Raw genomic sequence first — 16137 nt, 5'->3', positions numbered from 1 at the left:
GAAAACCACCCTGCAGTTCACATTTTGTTTGGTATTGGAAATCTCTCTGATCTTGACAACAAAACTCGCGCAAAGCTTTCAGCACTGATAAACTTACACACTGTATTCTCCCACAAAAGATATGTGACCTCTAATCCTATGCTTTTCTGAAAACACCTCTCCTACATGCTAATTAGATTTTAAAACACAGCAACAATCCACAGATCAAACTTTGATTGAAGAACTTCATGCAAGATTATAACGACTTGACCTGTGAACATAGATTGTTGATGTGGGTAAGTATTTAAACTGTAAATCTAGATGCAGTGCAAGATATGTGAATCAAGGATAGAGTAAAAGTTTTTAAAAGGATAATATTATCTAGCAGTTTCCAAATAAATTAAGCAGGTCATCCATGTACCACTTTATCATTTTTATCGTCATTATCAATCTCCAATCTGTAAGTATCCCTTTGGTCTCCCTACAAAGACAATGGACTTTGCACAAGTTTATTGAGGGAAACCAGGTTCAATTCTGGTTGAGAAGATATGGGGCTCTACAGACTACAATACATATATCGGATCATAAAGAATAGGATCTACATCGCCATGAGAAGGACAAGGACTACTCAGCTGGACTTGCTAGTGTTTTGGAATCTACGGCTAAAGATGACAGATACCGGCATGATCAATCATCACAAAAACTGCGGATCAGAAGGAAAAGTTGAAACAAGAAAACGGTGTATCATTTCAAAGCTGGTGAATGTGATTACAGCAGCTGGTGTTGTCCTCAGAAGGTTGGTGGCACACCCTCGGTAAAAACCAGGTAAACCCTCTTGTTGAAAAACCTTTCTAACACAGTCAATCACACCGGAGTACCGTTTCTCTGAGTGGTGCCCTTGTTCTTGCAGTCTGGAGCGTACAACCTGTGCAAATACAACACAAATAATTGTCAAATTATAACACTTGTCTGCCCAAAAAATGCATATAAGTGACCATTCAAGAATAAGTTGACAATTACATAAACGAAATGAATGAAAAAAGTGTAAACTCAAAATATTCAAGAGATGACTAAATACAGATAAAATAATATTGTTCTAAGATGCTCAAAAACATTGAAGAAGAATTCCAAACCATTTATTCATCAAATGATTGGCAAGGTGATTTCATTCAAAATACCCTAGCAGTATGATAATCTATGTGCACAGATATCTAAAACTAAACCGAGCCAATCATTCAGCAACATACCTCATGAGGATATGTCAACGTGGATGCAAAAATTTTGGAGATTGATGAGGCAATTGCAACATCACGTGCACCAAGTTTATTCATTGCTGCGTCGTCTAATACAAAATAGGGACTCACACAAATTAACTGTCGAAACTAACTCGAGCGGGCACGAAATTACCTTAAAGAGTTTCTTTACAAAGTACTAGAGCGGGCATGAAATTACCTTGATTTGCCAAATAATATTTTATTCTTTCATATGTTGGAAATTGGATGGCAACATGACTGATACCAGCCAGAGCAGGTACAAGACCACTGTATAAGGTAAATAAAGTCTCAAATGTCATTAAATCGTTAATTATTAATTATAATATCATATACATTGACCAAAATTCATGGTAAACAACACCTACCTGTACAGCCCCCGTATGCCCTCCTCGTGTGCAATTCTCCTCAAAGCAGATATTGTGCTCCTGTATGGCACAACACCGGGTCTTATTCCCTGGGTCTGCATTAGACAGGCAGCAAACTTATAGTGCAGAACTACACAGAAATTTATATGAAAGATAAAACTTATCAAAACTATTATGAGGGAAGCTGTACACTAATCACTACAATGCACACTCGTAAACCCATGCTCCTAAAAGGATAACATGATCTGCTTAAGGCAAAAACATCTAAATAGCTTTTTTATGTGATTGTTCTTTCCCCCTTCACTAAATAGAGGTTTTGTCATCTTGCATGGATGTCACATAAAAAGCCAAAAATGTTAACAGCATGATGCTTTCACTACCTTCGCATTTGATTAAACTTGCATGATCCTAAAAATAGCATGCCAGAAAGAAAAGAAAGTCAAAAGTATTGAGTTCAATGATGATAATGGTAAATAGACAAACAAAAGAGTATTAAAGTACAAATTGAAAACATCACCGAGAATTCAAGCAATCATGCATCATGTCAATTGACGTGATAAGGTGCAAACATAATCAAATAGATAAGTGTAACATTCAGAATAAACTGAAGAAACAAACCTGAAGTCTAGTCTTGACAACCCAAAGTGGATTTGTAAACATGGTAGTTGCAGCTCCAGCACCAGAAGCAGCTACCATATTAGCTCCAACTGAAAGATGATGGCTTTCATCTGCACATATAGCATAGCTATTACAATTTGTACATCTACATAACTAGCAAGCAAGATGCCAACTTAAAACATAAAATCAATTAGTGTATTGGTTACATCACAAACAGAACAATGTCTCCAGAAGATCAATAACCCCCTTATTTGGTTCAACAGATAAGTAAATCAGCGATGTACTAACCATTAGAATTAAGATGGCTTTTGAGCTGCTCATATATAGTAAAATAAACCTGAAATTTTAGAAATGGATACATTTAGAACTAACAGAAGATAAAATTATTCTGCTTTCAAAAATCACTTAGATAGACTAAATTTGGGGATTTCTACAGCCTAATGCCCTAATGTAATAAATTATCCAATAGTAAACTAAATTGATTAGGCAACAAGGAAAACCAAAAGGCATAAGCTTAAAGATCAAGAGATCTTATTAGTTTGGCTTCAAAAGTAATATTAGGGCTCATTGTTGTAATATTGATAGCGCTACTGTGTCATGAACAATTCAGAGCCTGAGTGGTCTAATTTTCCTATTTAAGCCGCAGCTGACAAGTATCCAGTTTTGGTTATTCAAAGTCAATATTTCTTACCCTCATATGCTGTTCCGTATATTCAATCCTAATCTGACCTAGCCTAGATCCATAACATTCTAAAGCAAATCGCAATGTAATCTAATGATAACTGGGCTATGAAAACTGCAGCCAAAAGTAACTCCCCTTTGCTTATACTCTATGGAAGTCAACAGATTCGGAGGGAAGCAGAGTATGGTGTTGTGGGGTGAGCCACAGCACAAAGATACTGAAAGGTACTTTTCTAACTCTTGCTTCAGAAAATAGAAGAAAATGGGGTTTGTTCATAGAAAATCTGTATAAAACCCATGCATTGGAGAGACCTGGAACTCTCCCTCCCTAATTTACTTTTCAATCTCAAGACAGTTTCTATAACGTTCCATTTCTACTATTTAAACCTACGATCTCTTACTCTCCAACTAACTCCCTACCTCTCTCAGGTTCTATTTGTTGATTACTTCATTAAGAATTAAGAATATAATACATGCAAACAGGACATTAACAAGGAGCAAGAACTCACTGCCCAATTTGGGAGCAAAGCCAAGACAGTAGGAGCCAGCCCACGGTACATGCCACGTAACCCCTCCTTCTGAAATATTTGTTCCAAGCTTCCAACTATTACCCTGCCCGCTGAAAAGAACACCCAATCCACAAAAAATGCAGTATTCAGTATCATTAATAATTAATAATCCTACTGACAAGCTTTCACAATAAACCAATTTGAAAAAATAAACTTCTCAACAAGCAGTTATAGACAAAGAAAACTTGAAAACGATTACGAGTCTTTTAAATAATAGCTTCTCGAGTAAGTTAAAATCAACCCATGCACCTGAACTTTTTCAAAATCCCCTTTAGCTAACTTGTCCATTAACACCTAGAAACTTACAAGGGCTTGATATCAAATACTTATATCAATAAAAAAGTTCCCTAAGCTAGAAGCTAATCTAAACTGAGTGAATCCTTTATATATAACAATGAGAAGCTAGAATCTGGAAAATGATGATTCAAAAAATACCTTTAGTACTTCCATTATTAGCGAGCTGTGGTAAACCAACCTGAAGCCTAGTTTTGATGACATCTAAAGGACACACAAATGTAGCTGCAATAACTCCTGTATCAAATTACATAAAAAAAAAAATTAAAATAAATAAATGCAATCATATGAAATGTGATTGATGCGGTGGAGTGGAGAAAATACCGGCGGAGGCACCGGCGGCGGCATTGCAGAGAACACCTTTGGGGTTGATATTAGGGGCGGCGGCATGGGCATCGGAAGAAGACATGGCGGCAGCTGGAGAAATCGAAGAAAGGGAAATTGATACTATCGGAGGCGCGATTGATGGAAAATGAGTCCTCCGTGGAGAGGGCGGTGGCGGCGGAGAAGCAGCGTCGCATGGCCTGTTCGATTTTCAGATCAGATTAGGGTTCCGGCAAACATGAAGTCAAATCAAATCAAATCTACACCACAAAAACAATTTGGATTTCCTCTCCTCTATGCTGTTTCGTTTGATTCTCCGTCACCAAACCAAACACTGTATAATTTGCAATTTTCAATTTATATCATTACATTCATTTACCACTTTCTCCCTCATCCTCTTCCCCTTAAATAACTGTTTAAATTATCCTTAAAATTATCCTTATTATCCTGAATTAGCTATTTTTTCCGTCAAAAATACGTTAGTTTTTGTCTCTTTATAGTAAAAATAAAGCTAGATATAAGCACAGGGAACAGATAATTTTGTTTTAGATTTTCACCCCATTATCGTATTGAAATTGACTTCTATTTCATCTAATTTAAAGTTTATAAATAAATACTTATAGAAAGGAAGTACTATATCCAAAACTTATAAAAATTTACATGTTAAAGGCATGCGTAATTTCAGCATGAACAAAAATTAGTTATTAGTTCTATCATGCTTTGAATACTTATGATCATAATTAATAAAGAGTTTAATTTCTATGCACCGATTGTGTAAAGTTTTTTTACACCGTCAACCAATCAGATTTCAAGGATGTGAGAAAATCTCTCATTTTATTTAATTTCATTAATTGACGTGACACATCCTTAAAATCTGATTGGTTGACGGTGTAAAAAAACTTTACACCGTCGGTGTATCAAACTTTTTCTCATTAATAAATGATGAGTTGTCCTAAATAAATAGTAGTTTTTTTTTCTGCTAACTCGTCCTAAATATTTAAAACATAATAAAGAGAGTCAAACACAGCTTCTGTTTTTTTTTTCTTCAGAACACTAGCCACCTTTGTTGATTTGTGGCAATGGCCTATTTTGAACGGACTTTCGTCTGTGTCAACGACGTTGCATGTTTGGTTTTCAGTTGGGTAAATGTGAAAGCACATTCACTCAATCCAACAAGTGCATTCCGTTAGCTGAATGTGCATTGGAAACTGTGATTTCGAATTCCAATGCTTCAAACAGACTTTCTAACTGAAAACCAAACAGACACAACATCTTTCTCTCAAGAATAACAAATTTGTTTGTCTTGCGATATGCGAGAGGGCTAAAAGTAAAACTCATGGGGAGTAATATTACCTGTTTGAATTTAATTACCTAGATAAAGATGATGATAAGGTTTGAGCAAAGATATCAACTTCATGCCTATAATATTATCTATGACATTTGTACCCAGCTTCATAGTATCACTATTAATAAAAAATCCTAGAGGCATTTACCATACTCTCTCTTAGATGCATTTGCAGAGGTTGCTTGCTTCCGGTGGGTTGGCCATAGATCTGAGATTTCGGCGTGCAGGTTTTGAAATATAATGTTTGCATATATTACAGTGATAGAAAATTACATTTGCGGGTCGTTCTTACTTAGACTCGATTATTAGCCTTTGCCGCTTATGTAATTCTGATTTTAATTTTATTAGACTTTTTTTTGTTCCCCGTACAAGTTATTATGTGGCTGGAGGAGGTTAATTCAGTTTGGGTGGAGCCTGGAGGAGGTTCTCTTGGCTACATTTTCACTTGTGAACTCTGTTGTACTGACTTCATTGCATGTTTCTTAACGAATGGATGACTCTTTTGAAAATAAAAATCTCTTAAGTCCTTTACTTGATCAATCTATTCGTGAAAGGAACATCTATCTATATCCAACTAATGAACAACACGAACATCACCTCCTTAGTAATGCAAGTTGAGCTCTTGCACAAAAGACCCTAAATGGTTCACCAATCATCATCAAAGTAAAAGTCATCATACTGCAGGAACGACGCCCACAACTAGAACAGAACCATATAAATATGACAATTCAAGACACTCATAAACCCATAACCAGGAAGAAAAAAAAAACCTAAAAATAAAAATGAAAAATGAAAAGAAATACGACGTACCATGTAGAGTGAAAAATGGTGAATGAGTTGATGAAAATTGACAACGAGGATGCCCTAAGCATTGTGAAGCATTTTTTTAAGAGAACCTAATGGCTCGTTTGGTGGTCAGGATATGATAAGAGCAGTATATGATAAATGATTGGATAAGGACGCGATATGATAAGTGCATAATAAACTCTTATCATATCATGCGTTTGAGGTGGACAGGATATTGATAGGATATGATAGAAACAATAAAAACTGTATCAAATTTTCCTTTGAAATAAAAAAAATCATAATATTCATAAACTGATATCCTATCATGTCAAGATAATTTCTATCATAACTCCTCCGTCAAGATAACTTTTACACATTATAAACAAGATATAATAAGGGACATGATAGTGTTATCATATCCTGCTGGGGCAACAAATAACATATTAAAGCAGGATAAGATTATTGCTATCCTATCTTGTATGTTTATCCTATCCACCAAACGGGCGCTAAATGTTTTGTAAAACCAATGAACAATTGTGGACTAAATACAACGCTTTTCTTTTATCAATTTTGGGGGGGGGGAAATTAGGTTAATTAATTTGCGAATTGAATAAAAATTAATTAGGTTTAATTTTAGGATTAAATGTTTTAATTATATGTCATGTAATTCACTTAAACTCATGTGAATGTCATACAAGCAAACTAAAACATGGGTATGATGCGACATCCCGTCTCATCAGAGACACAAGCAACTCAGTTTCAGACATGAACTGAATTCAAACATTTATCAAATCGTACGACTAAAATATCACTTTCCTCTAGCAAAATATTAAATTCAAAACTCGCTATATTTACAAATGAAAAACTCAACTAAAAATAAAATAAATGACTGAATTTACTTAAACTTTACAAGTTGTTATAATTATTTTTTGTTATAATCTTTAAACTCCGTCATCAACTTTTTTCCTCTTAAATTGTACAATTCTTAGGGCTCGTTTGGCACGCCGTATTAGGCATGATAGTATAAGCTTATACAATACATTATGAGTTTATCCATTGTTTGGTGATGACATTGTATTGTATAAGTTTATCCATCAAAGTCCCCTTATACGTTAAAATGACGTATTATTTAATCCATCATGTGAGTGATGGATAAGGCATGATTAGGTTGTGACGTATAAGTCACCATCACCACCACCCTCTATTGCTGCCAACTTACACCACCATTGGCACCACCACCACCACCACCACCACCATCCGATCACCGCCGCCGCCGCCACCACCGCCCTACCGTCACCACTGGTGTTGCCACCACCACCACCGCCGCCGCCCTACCGCCACCACCACCATAATCGCCGCCACCACAACCCTATCGCCACCACCACCATAATCGCCGCGACCACCGACACCACAACCACCACCCTATCGCCACCACCACCACCACCACCACCATTGCCTCCACCCTCCACTGTAGCCGCCACCGCCTTACCACCACCACCACCACCCTATCATCACCACCACCACAACCACCATCGCTGCCACCACCACCACCAACCTATCTCCACTGTCACCACCACCGCCACCAACACCAACCTACCACCATTGCCACCACCACCACCAACCTACCACTACTTTCATCACCACCGCCACCACCGTTATAATCACCTCCATATTTGATTTTTATTTTATATCATTATTCAATATTTCATTAAACATAAAATTGCATTAATTTAAACGATATGGTAAATTATACAGTGTATGTCCAAACGCTGGATAGTATAAGAAAGTTATCAGGGCTTATACTATCAGGCCTAATACTATCAGGCATTATACTATCAGGCCTTATACTATACGTCGCACCAAACGGGCCCTTAATTTGTTTTTCAAATTCGACTATAGATAATCTAAAAAAATCTTTTCTTTAATACCTTAAAAAAACTTTTTCCTTTTATCAATTATAGTGAATTTATCAATAAAAAAACCCGCAGCGTGGCGATAAGGGATGATAATAACCCTAATAAGGTTATTCCTTCGACGAAACACATTCAACCTTTTCCTGGAAAACCTTATTCCCACCAAACCAAACTCCAAACTCCCTCCAACCCAAGGTTCTCTTTTTTCACTGAGTGTTGCATGGTGCACCCATTCAACAATGTTAGCTTCCACAAACTTATGCTCTGATTTTGATTCTGTTCTCAACAACTCAGCAATTTATGTGTATATGAATTATCTAATAGCATGTGTTACATTGTAGATAAATGGTAATGGAGCGCCTCAGAACAATTTGGACACCTGAGATGGATCGTTATTTCATTGATCTTTTGTTGGAGCAGGTTGGCGATGATGGCAATAGGTTCCATGATCATTTGTCCAGACAAGGTGCATGGAAACACATCTCTTCATTGTTCAATGCAAAGTTCAATTTTCAATACGAAAAAGATGTTATCAAGAACCGCTACAAAACATTGAGGAATTTGCACAGGGATGTTAGTTACATTCTTGCCCAGCCAGGGTTTAGCTGGGATGAAAAGAGGAATATGGTCTCTGCTGATAATCATGTTTGGGATGAATATCTCAAGGTATCATCAAATTTTCAAATTACTCTAATCAATCCTCTTTACCTTGTCAAATCATTTATGGCATTAGTTTTCTCACCACCCCTTTAGAGTTTAGATATTCATACTATCCCCTTCCGCACTTTTAATTCGCGGAATGTATAATTTGTGTTCGGCACTTATAAGTGTGGTGTACAATTGGTTCCCGCACACATAAGTGCGGTAAATTTGGGTGGCGAGAAAATGAAAAGGGGTGGCATTAAAATCAATTCCCAATCATTTATCTAATGCATAATATTTGTGCAGGTACATCCCAGTGCAAGATCTTGCAGAGTCAAAAGCATTCCCTATTTCAAAGCTTTGTGTACTATATATGGAAATGCAGTGACACAAGAAAAAGGTAACTTTTCTAATCGAAAACTTAATTTATGTAATGGTTGATGCCTAGAGGCTAGAAGGTCTAAGTTATGTTTGAATATCTTATGGATATGAATTGACAGGTGATAATGGACAAGTAGGGTCATCTAATGTAGGTGAGGTTGCGGATGAGGTTTTTCATGATATAAAGGTGGATGAAGACTGTGGAATCTCTACCTTGGAAAATGGCACCGGCGATTCTGAACAGGGGGCACCAAAGGCAACAGCAACCTCTTTCCGTACCCGGAATCGGACTTGTTGGCAGCCACCAATGGATCGCTACTTCATTAACCTAATGCTTGCCCATGTGCACAAAGGCAATCATGTTGATGGTGTCTTCAGCAGACAAGCATGGATGGAGATGATTTCATCATTCAATGAAAAGTTTGGTTTTGACTATAGTTTGGAGAATCTTAAAAATCGATACAAAACTCTGCGAAGACAGTATAATTTAATTAGAAGTCTTCTTGATTTGGATGGGTTTGTCTGGGATGAGACGCGCCAGATGGTTACTGCTGATGATTGTGTCTGGCAAGATTATATCAAGGTATGTACCTACATAAGAAATCTTCCAGGAATTGCACTCTTCGGATTTCTATACTCAGAAGTATTGATTATATTGACAATGAGAGCTGTCTGTTTGTTTTCATCTGATTCCCCTTTTATGATGATTTATGAAGTTTAGAGTGAATGCTGCTGGAAAATGATTTGCAAAGGGCATAGATCTTATTCTTAGTTCTTGGTAGTTGTTTATGTTCCTTAAAAAATAGTTGTGTTTGCTCATTCTCCTTTCTTCCATGCTTTTTCGCAATGTATATAGTAATGGCTTGCCAGCCTTCTTGTGCTAAGTAAAACTACTACATTTATTCTCTGCAAGGCCCAATGGTGTACTTCGTTGTAGATGCAAAGCGGAGAGGATTAAATATGTAGGTTTTAAGTTTCATCGGTGGTCGTTGGTTATGGTAGGATAGACAATAGGATCAATTAAAAAAATTATTATTCTTTACCAAGACACCCCCCCGCCCCCATGTCGTGATTATGCTTTGTGAACTATGAAGAGAGCTAGACACTATTTATGCAAGGGGATCAGATTTCTGTATTTAGATTTTAGACCCACAATTTTGCACATGATATTGTATTTATTTCTCTCTTAATTTGACAGACTAACGTGAGAGATTTTCATATTCTATAGAGTAAAGACCATTCCAAATAATTACTGTAACATTCTGTTGGCAATGTTTCTGAGCAAAAACAAGCTTAAACAAGTTAATAGCATATTTCTATAGTGTGGTTGGACTCTTGAAATTTCATTTTCACGTTTTTTCCTGGAATAAAAATGAATGACTATGGTTACTCGCTTCATTTTTGCTTATAGAAAAAGCATGCAATGATCTTATTTCCTAATCGTCAACTTTTCCATTTTCATCTGTACAACTACCAAACATGCCTTGGGGAATTTCAAATTTTGTGGCAATCAGTCTTCTTGATTCTTGTTTATACTAGTTAAAAATACTTGATATGATCATGCAGGTTTATTCGGATGCACGGCAGTTTATGACGCGACCTTTACCATATTATAAAGCTCTGTGTGTCATATATGACCCGAATTTTGATGGAAAAGAATCTTATCTGGCTCAATATTTAGAGCTTCAAAATGTAGCTGATGTAACGACTGAGAGTCCATGGACTTCTAAAACTGGTCAGTCTCCTAATACATCCAATTCCAATGAAGATCAAAGGCAGTTAGCTCATATTGGACAGAAACAAAAGCGTCAATTGGAAAAGTGTCCAGATTCTACTAGTCCTAAAAAATCGAAGGATGATGAACAAGGCATGGCTATTGCCCTTCATGAGATGGCAACTGTAATTTCTACTCTGTCTACAAATACTAACAATGATAACTCAATATCAATTGAGACTGTCATAAAAGAAGTACAAGCATTGCCTGATATGGATGAAGATCTAGTTTTGGATGCTTGCGATTTCCTGGAGGATGAAAAAAAAGCCAAAACATTTCTGGCACTGAATGCAAAGTTAAGAAAGAAATGGTTGATTAGGAAACTTCGCACACAAGTGTAGCCTGTGCAAACTTTCAATTGATTTTTTTTTATTGGTTAGTGGTTTTTGTCCATATACTTTTACCAGGAATAGCAGATTAGCTTTTTTTTGAAGCAGATTAGGGCAACTCATATTTGAGAATAGAATTAGTAATTTGTTGTTTGGCTAATAACTGCACAAAATGTTTATATTACAATGGAATACTCAGGTTGTCTCATCTCATGTGAATAGAAGAAGTTTGAAAACCTCCCCGGTAAAAGTTCATAATCAAAACCGATACTGTGGTACGTCAGATTATCAAAGATCGCAGCTTTCATCAAGGTCTTGCTTTTGGGTTTGATGTGAAATCACTGGTCCTTGCCATGCTACTCATGACTAATATTTAGAGTGTGTTTGACATGTCATTTAAGCTTCTTTATAGTTTATTTGACCTCCTTAGAGGTATTTGGTAAATAAACTCATTTCATTAGCTTACATTTTATTTTCACAAGCCCATGGTTCAATTCCAGGCACGGTAATCTTGTCTTGCCACTAGTAAAATTAAGTGAAGTACGATGTTTCACTTCTTACTAATCTGCCCTCAATACTGCGATAGTATTTAGCTCAAATTGGTACCAAGAAAATGCCACCATAGAAATAAACAAAAGAAGCTTAATTTCGTACTGGAATAAACGGAACATCTTATTTTTCTGAGAAAGCCAGAAAAATAATAATTTGCATGCTACACCTCTGTTGGTCATAAGTGCATGACATAAGCGCATTTTAATCTTGTAATCTCAGATATAACCCATAATAACATGTTTGAAACTATTTTACAATTGATTTAGAAGTCAAAATCAATTATAAGGGAACCATCAGCTTCTATGAGTAAAATCTGAGTACCAGAATTAATTCTGAGGAAAAATTAGTTAATACATGCTAAAGGAATATGGAGTGAACTACAAAAACTAATGGATGAAGTCCTGAGAGGGGGAATAGAAGAGGATATGCAATTGTTCTGAACTAATAACTGCATTGCCTTGAACACTCATTACATTTGATTCCTACATGTATTTGAGCTCTCTAAACTAGATATACCACATTACAATTCATACAAACACAAATACTGGCCTGTGACTATGAATAATTTTCAAGATTGAAACTAACTCTACTTTCTCCTTTTATTTCCTCCATCGAATTGATATTAACCACTGATGTTCCTGATTGTCTCGATCACAAGTCAGGATCAAGGAAAGTGGACATCAAAAGTCCCTGTACAAATTTACTACGCCGAGCTTTCTCTATGCGGTCTTTGTCGGGTAAAGATGGCTCAACATCTCTGCAGTAATAGAAATATTATGTTACATATCTAAGAGGGATATATAAAAAGTCACCTAAGCTAAAAATCTTATTCTTAACAAAGAATACAATGTTAAACGGAAGAGCAAGTCAATAGGAAGTTGATGAATGACATGTTACAGGGCACAAATAACCAAAATGGTACTCTAAGTCTCTAAGATTTTAACCAAAAAACAAATACAAGAAAGAAACAAGAGAACTCAAGAACCCTGTTATTTGCATATACAGCCAGGTTTTTGGCTCAAAAAATCATTGACTCAATATCAGATGAAGCTCAGGTCTAGAACAAGAGTACATTTGCCTCATTATTACTATATTAACATAACTACAGTGAAAGCTAGAGTTAAATGCACTAAGAATTCTGAAAATTACTAAAAAAGCAATCAAAACCTACTGCAATAGAGGGATGCCTCTATTGATTTCAGGCGAGGTGTCTGTTTTGAATATTTTTAGGTTGCTGCTTCAAAAGTAAAAGGGTGGTCTCAGAAAGTCAAGTTTTTGGCACTATCAATCATCTAGTTAGTAATAATAATTTACTGCTCTGAATATTGACTATTTACCTTCCACAAACTATACAACTATGGATCAAGCAACTTGCTGAAGAAATTTATGATTTACTAGTTGATGTTTTGATAATACATGAGGAATGTGGTATAGTGATAGAACTTCAATATATTCATACTCACTTTCTTTTCCATCCCAATTTCACATTTTTTCTTTCTATATATCTCTTATTTTCTCATCACATGTCTCACTTCTTTCTCTTTTATTCTTTTCTCATTAGAAATGGGGTGTTTAAGAAACATCAGTTTATGGTTGGTAGTGGTGGTAATCATTTGGTGACCACTGTCAAACTTTACCGGCAATGTGGGGGGCAGGGGGGGGGGTTCAAATATTAGAATCACCGCTTTGGGGAGACCTGGAGACTAGTCCCACAGGAACAGCTACATGTGTGTGGAGTGGATATCGAGTCAAAGACAAAAAAAAGACAGAGTGATACTTCATACCTTTCTAACACTGTATCATCTGAATGTGTTTCTTCAATGCTTAATTCACTTGAAGAATCAGGCTGCACATTTTGGTGTTCACCAGCAGCAGCTGCACCACATAAAAATGATAGCAATGGATCACGCGCTGTCTCGGAGGTAGACGTCACAGGAGATGACCCAGCATAAAAAGATTCCCAGTGTCTATCCTCTTCATCCTTTCTTGAAAAGGAAAGAGTTGGGTAGGAATCATGCTGGTGGCGTTTTGATTTGAGTTGACTGTAATCTCCCGTCAAGGAAGTACAAAGTTGAATGAAGGACAAAAAAACAACAATAATAAGAAGCATAAGAAGTAGAAGACTTTGGTAAAAGAAAACAGAAGAAACAGCAATTAATAGTATTATTTTGAATAAATAGTAGCATTTCTATCAGGTAGATCAGAAAGGATATCTTAAATATGTTTCCATGTTGTGCTGCTATGTGCTCAACCATATTTGCCCCTATCCACACGGCACAAACAGGACAAAGCTGCACCTACAAAGATGGACATAACTGAGTGTTATTCAACAAGCACAAAATGTAGTACAAAAGACAAGTCAATAGAGAAATACATCAATTGTATAAGAAAAGTTATACACACTTCTGAATTTTGGGACTATTGCAAGTAGCCATCAGGAACTTCTAAATCCGCCAATTGAACCCTCAAATTGGGAAAAAAATTATCACAATAGATTATTCTCTTCCCCTTTGTAACAAATTCTTGCAAATTATGTGATAACCACGCAGTGACTGTTTAATACATTTGTATCACCTTTCACTATCCACATCAAATGAACATTTAAGGAAGTATTTCAGTTAAACATTTTGATATTTTTAAGTATGAAATACTAAAGAAAATTAGGGATCACATGATAAACAGATATTGTAACAGAACTGGAACTCTGGAATCTGGAGTAACAACCCATTGCTACATTCCTCATAGTTTGAGGGTTTAATTGATATTTTAGTTACTTTTTGGTCCATGATGGATTTGAAAGTTATTGGTTACTTGCAATCTCCCTAAAGTTCAATTGGTGTGTTAATCTTGGCCTAATCATATAAGAATTTGGTAGATAAAAAAGTAACAACATCAACTTTACATGGAAACTAATTAGATTCATATTGGAGTAACCCCTTCAGGTACTACAAGCTAAGATCTTGTCAGGAACCACACCTTTAAGGGCTTCTGCATACATGCAATATATATAAAAAATCCAATAAGAAAACCCTGACATGGTTTAACTTTACAACACTACATAGTGGTCAACCTCAAGTCAGTATAATCAAGCCAATAATCATAAACAAAACAAAAAATCAATATTTCAGATGCCATAGATGCACAATTGAACAGAGCCCACTTCGAAAGAAAAGCCATCTCAATCGATTTTAACAGTGACTATTTGATGTCTATTGTCTCCAATGATGACAAAGAAGAAAATGGACTCAAATTACAATCTTAATATGATTGACAAGTTATTTCCCCCAAAATAACTTGTATTTGTTGGATCCATTATAATATCTCAAATGCAATCACAATCATCTGTTTCTTTGTGAATTTACTGATATAAGTTAAACTTATGCTTATGAGTTCAGACATTTTGGTCTAAGAGGGAACACAAAAGCAACAAATCAATTAGACAATTACAAAGTTAATAACTACTAAGGAACTTTCCTGACCAAGCAGCAAAACAAGTCTCTCTTATTGACATAATTGCAAAATTAAAAGGCTTATGATGGAGCTGAGTTATGGTTATCTATGAAAATTACCTACTTGGATAGATTACTAAAAGCAAGGGCAAAGGTACAGAAAATATTGATGTACTAACAATAAAAGCTAAAAGTAAAAATGAAAAGTTGAGGAATTAAAGCAATAAATAGTATACCCCAGACTTGGCTTCTATTTGATGGTCCAAGTCAATATGGCAACATAGCTCTAGAAGATCAAAATCCTCTTCACAAAACGGGCATGGATAAGCCGTCCTTAACTCATCATCATCGTCATCATCATCCCCAATTACCTCATCCTCCTCAAAATCAACAAAGAGCTCTGCTTCAACGCCAAACAAACAAAAATATTAAACTTTGAGAACAAAACCAGATACCCAAATAGAAAATGAAGGAATAGAATGATGTTTGAAACAGGGAATCACCAAAGTGTGACTTTAGCCTCGATCGGTGGGTTCTAGAAGCAGTGGAGAGACCAAAGCTCAAATCCTCGCCTTCCATTGACATATGCAAAGAACTGAGATGTTTTTTCTGGAACAAGACAATGAAAATCGTTGTTGATTGAATTGCAGAGGAGTAGAGTTGTTGATTCAGGAATCGTTGTTGTTGTTCGTGTGGGTGGTTGTGGTGGAAGTGGAAGATATATAATACAGTGTTTACTCGGAAAATACCGAGGACTTTCCAATTCGGATTCTACGTGGCTATTGCGTTCGTGACCGGATCCTTAGCCAACACGAATTCTAGTTATTCTTCATTTACCAAATTGCCCTCAGAGACCACCAGC

The 16137-nt window shown here is 36.1% G+C and overlaps 3 protein-coding genes across 3 annotated transcripts; 1 reads left to right on the top strand and 2 right to left on the bottom strand.

Annotated features, from left to right (window-relative positions):
• Nucleotides 1-328: 328 nt before the first annotated feature.
• On the bottom strand, nucleotides 329-4473 carry LOC130731073 (nicotinamide adenine dinucleotide transporter 1, chloroplastic). Its single transcript, XM_057583260.1, has 9 exons — nucleotides 4105-4473; nucleotides 3922-4017; nucleotides 3427-3536; nucleotides 2525-2573; nucleotides 2237-2346; nucleotides 1619-1713; nucleotides 1432-1520; nucleotides 1227-1321; nucleotides 329-904 (listed from the first exon to the last, which is right to left on the bottom strand). The coding sequence occupies exons 1-9, from the start codon at nucleotides 4187-4189 to the stop codon at nucleotides 674-676; spliced, it is 960 nt and encodes a 319-aa protein (XP_057439243.1). The 5' UTR covers nucleotides 4190-4473; the 3' UTR covers nucleotides 329-673.
• Nucleotides 4474-8165: 3692 nt separating this feature from the next.
• On the top strand, nucleotides 8166-11437 carry LOC130731071 (L10-interacting MYB domain-containing protein). The gene is made up of 5 exons (XM_057583258.1): nucleotides 8166-8389; nucleotides 8490-8814; nucleotides 9097-9190; nucleotides 9291-9754; nucleotides 10738-11437. The coding sequence occupies exons 2-5, from the start codon at nucleotides 8494-8496 to the stop codon at nucleotides 11284-11286; spliced, it is 1428 nt and encodes a 475-aa protein (XP_057439241.1). The 5' UTR covers nucleotides 8166-8389; nucleotides 8490-8493; the 3' UTR covers nucleotides 11287-11437.
• Nucleotides 11438-12152: 715 nt separating this feature from the next.
• LOC130731072 (protein DEHYDRATION-INDUCED 19 homolog 2-like) lies at nucleotides 12153-16025 on the bottom strand. Its single transcript, XM_057583259.1, has 5 exons — nucleotides 15779-16025; nucleotides 15512-15675; nucleotides 14040-14123; nucleotides 13611-13870; nucleotides 12153-12583 (listed from the first exon to the last, which is right to left on the bottom strand). The coding sequence occupies exons 1-5, from the start codon at nucleotides 15858-15860 to the stop codon at nucleotides 12478-12480; spliced, it is 696 nt and encodes a 231-aa protein (XP_057439242.1). The 5' UTR covers nucleotides 15861-16025; the 3' UTR covers nucleotides 12153-12477.
• Between the last annotated feature and the right edge of the window lie 112 nt (nucleotides 16026-16137).

The sequence above is a fragment of the Lotus japonicus genome, chromosome 1 (assembly GCF_012489685.1).
Source record: "Lotus japonicus ecotype B-129 chromosome 1, LjGifu_v1.2".
Classification (NCBI taxonomy): Eukaryota; Viridiplantae; Streptophyta; class Magnoliopsida; order Fabales; family Fabaceae; genus Lotus; species Lotus japonicus.
Note: the sequence above shows the minus strand (reverse complement) of the source record. Positions and strands in the feature narration are given on the sequence as shown.

What these genes read in the sequence shown, in the direction of transcription:
- LOC130731073 (XM_057583260.1), bottom strand. Translation starts at nt 4,189, where the DNA reads ATGTCTTCTTCCGATGCCCATGCCGCCGCCCCTAATATCAACCCCAAA. An exon ending in TAATAATGGAAGTACTAAAG is followed by an intron (nt 3,537 to 3,921) that starts GTATTTTTTGAA and finishes TGTTCTTTTCAG; the next exon opens with CGGGCAGGGTAATAGTTGGA. An exon ending in AAGCCATCTTAATTCTAATG is followed by an intron (nt 2,347 to 2,524) that starts GTTAGTACATCG and finishes CTATATGTGCAG; the next exon opens with ATGAAAGCCATCATCTTTCA.
- LOC130731071 (XM_057583258.1), top strand. Translation starts at nt 8,494, where the DNA reads ATGGTAATGGAGCGCCTCAGAACAATTTGGACACCTGAGATGGATCGT. An exon ending in TTTGGGATGAATATCTCAAG is followed by an intron (nt 8,815 to 9,096) that starts GTATCATCAAAT and finishes ATATTTGTGCAG; the next exon opens with GTACATCCCAGTGCAAGATC. An exon ending in TGCAGTGACACAAGAAAAAG is followed by an intron (nt 9,191 to 9,290) that starts GTAACTTTTCTA and finishes ATGAATTGACAG; the next exon opens with GTGATAATGGACAAGTAGGG.
- LOC130731072 (XM_057583259.1), bottom strand. Translation starts at nt 15,860, where the DNA reads ATGTCAATGGAAGGCGAGGATTTGAGCTTTGGTCTCTCCACTGCTTCT. An exon ending in GAGGCTAAAGTCACACTTTG is followed by an intron (nt 15,676 to 15,778) that starts GTGATTCCCTGT and finishes GCGTTGAAGCAG; the next exon opens with AGCTCTTTGTTGATTTTGAG. An exon ending in AAATAGAAGCCAAGTCTGGG is followed by an intron (nt 14,124 to 15,511) that starts GTATACTATTTA and finishes CCATCTTTGTAG; the next exon opens with GTGCAGCTTTGTCCTGTTTG.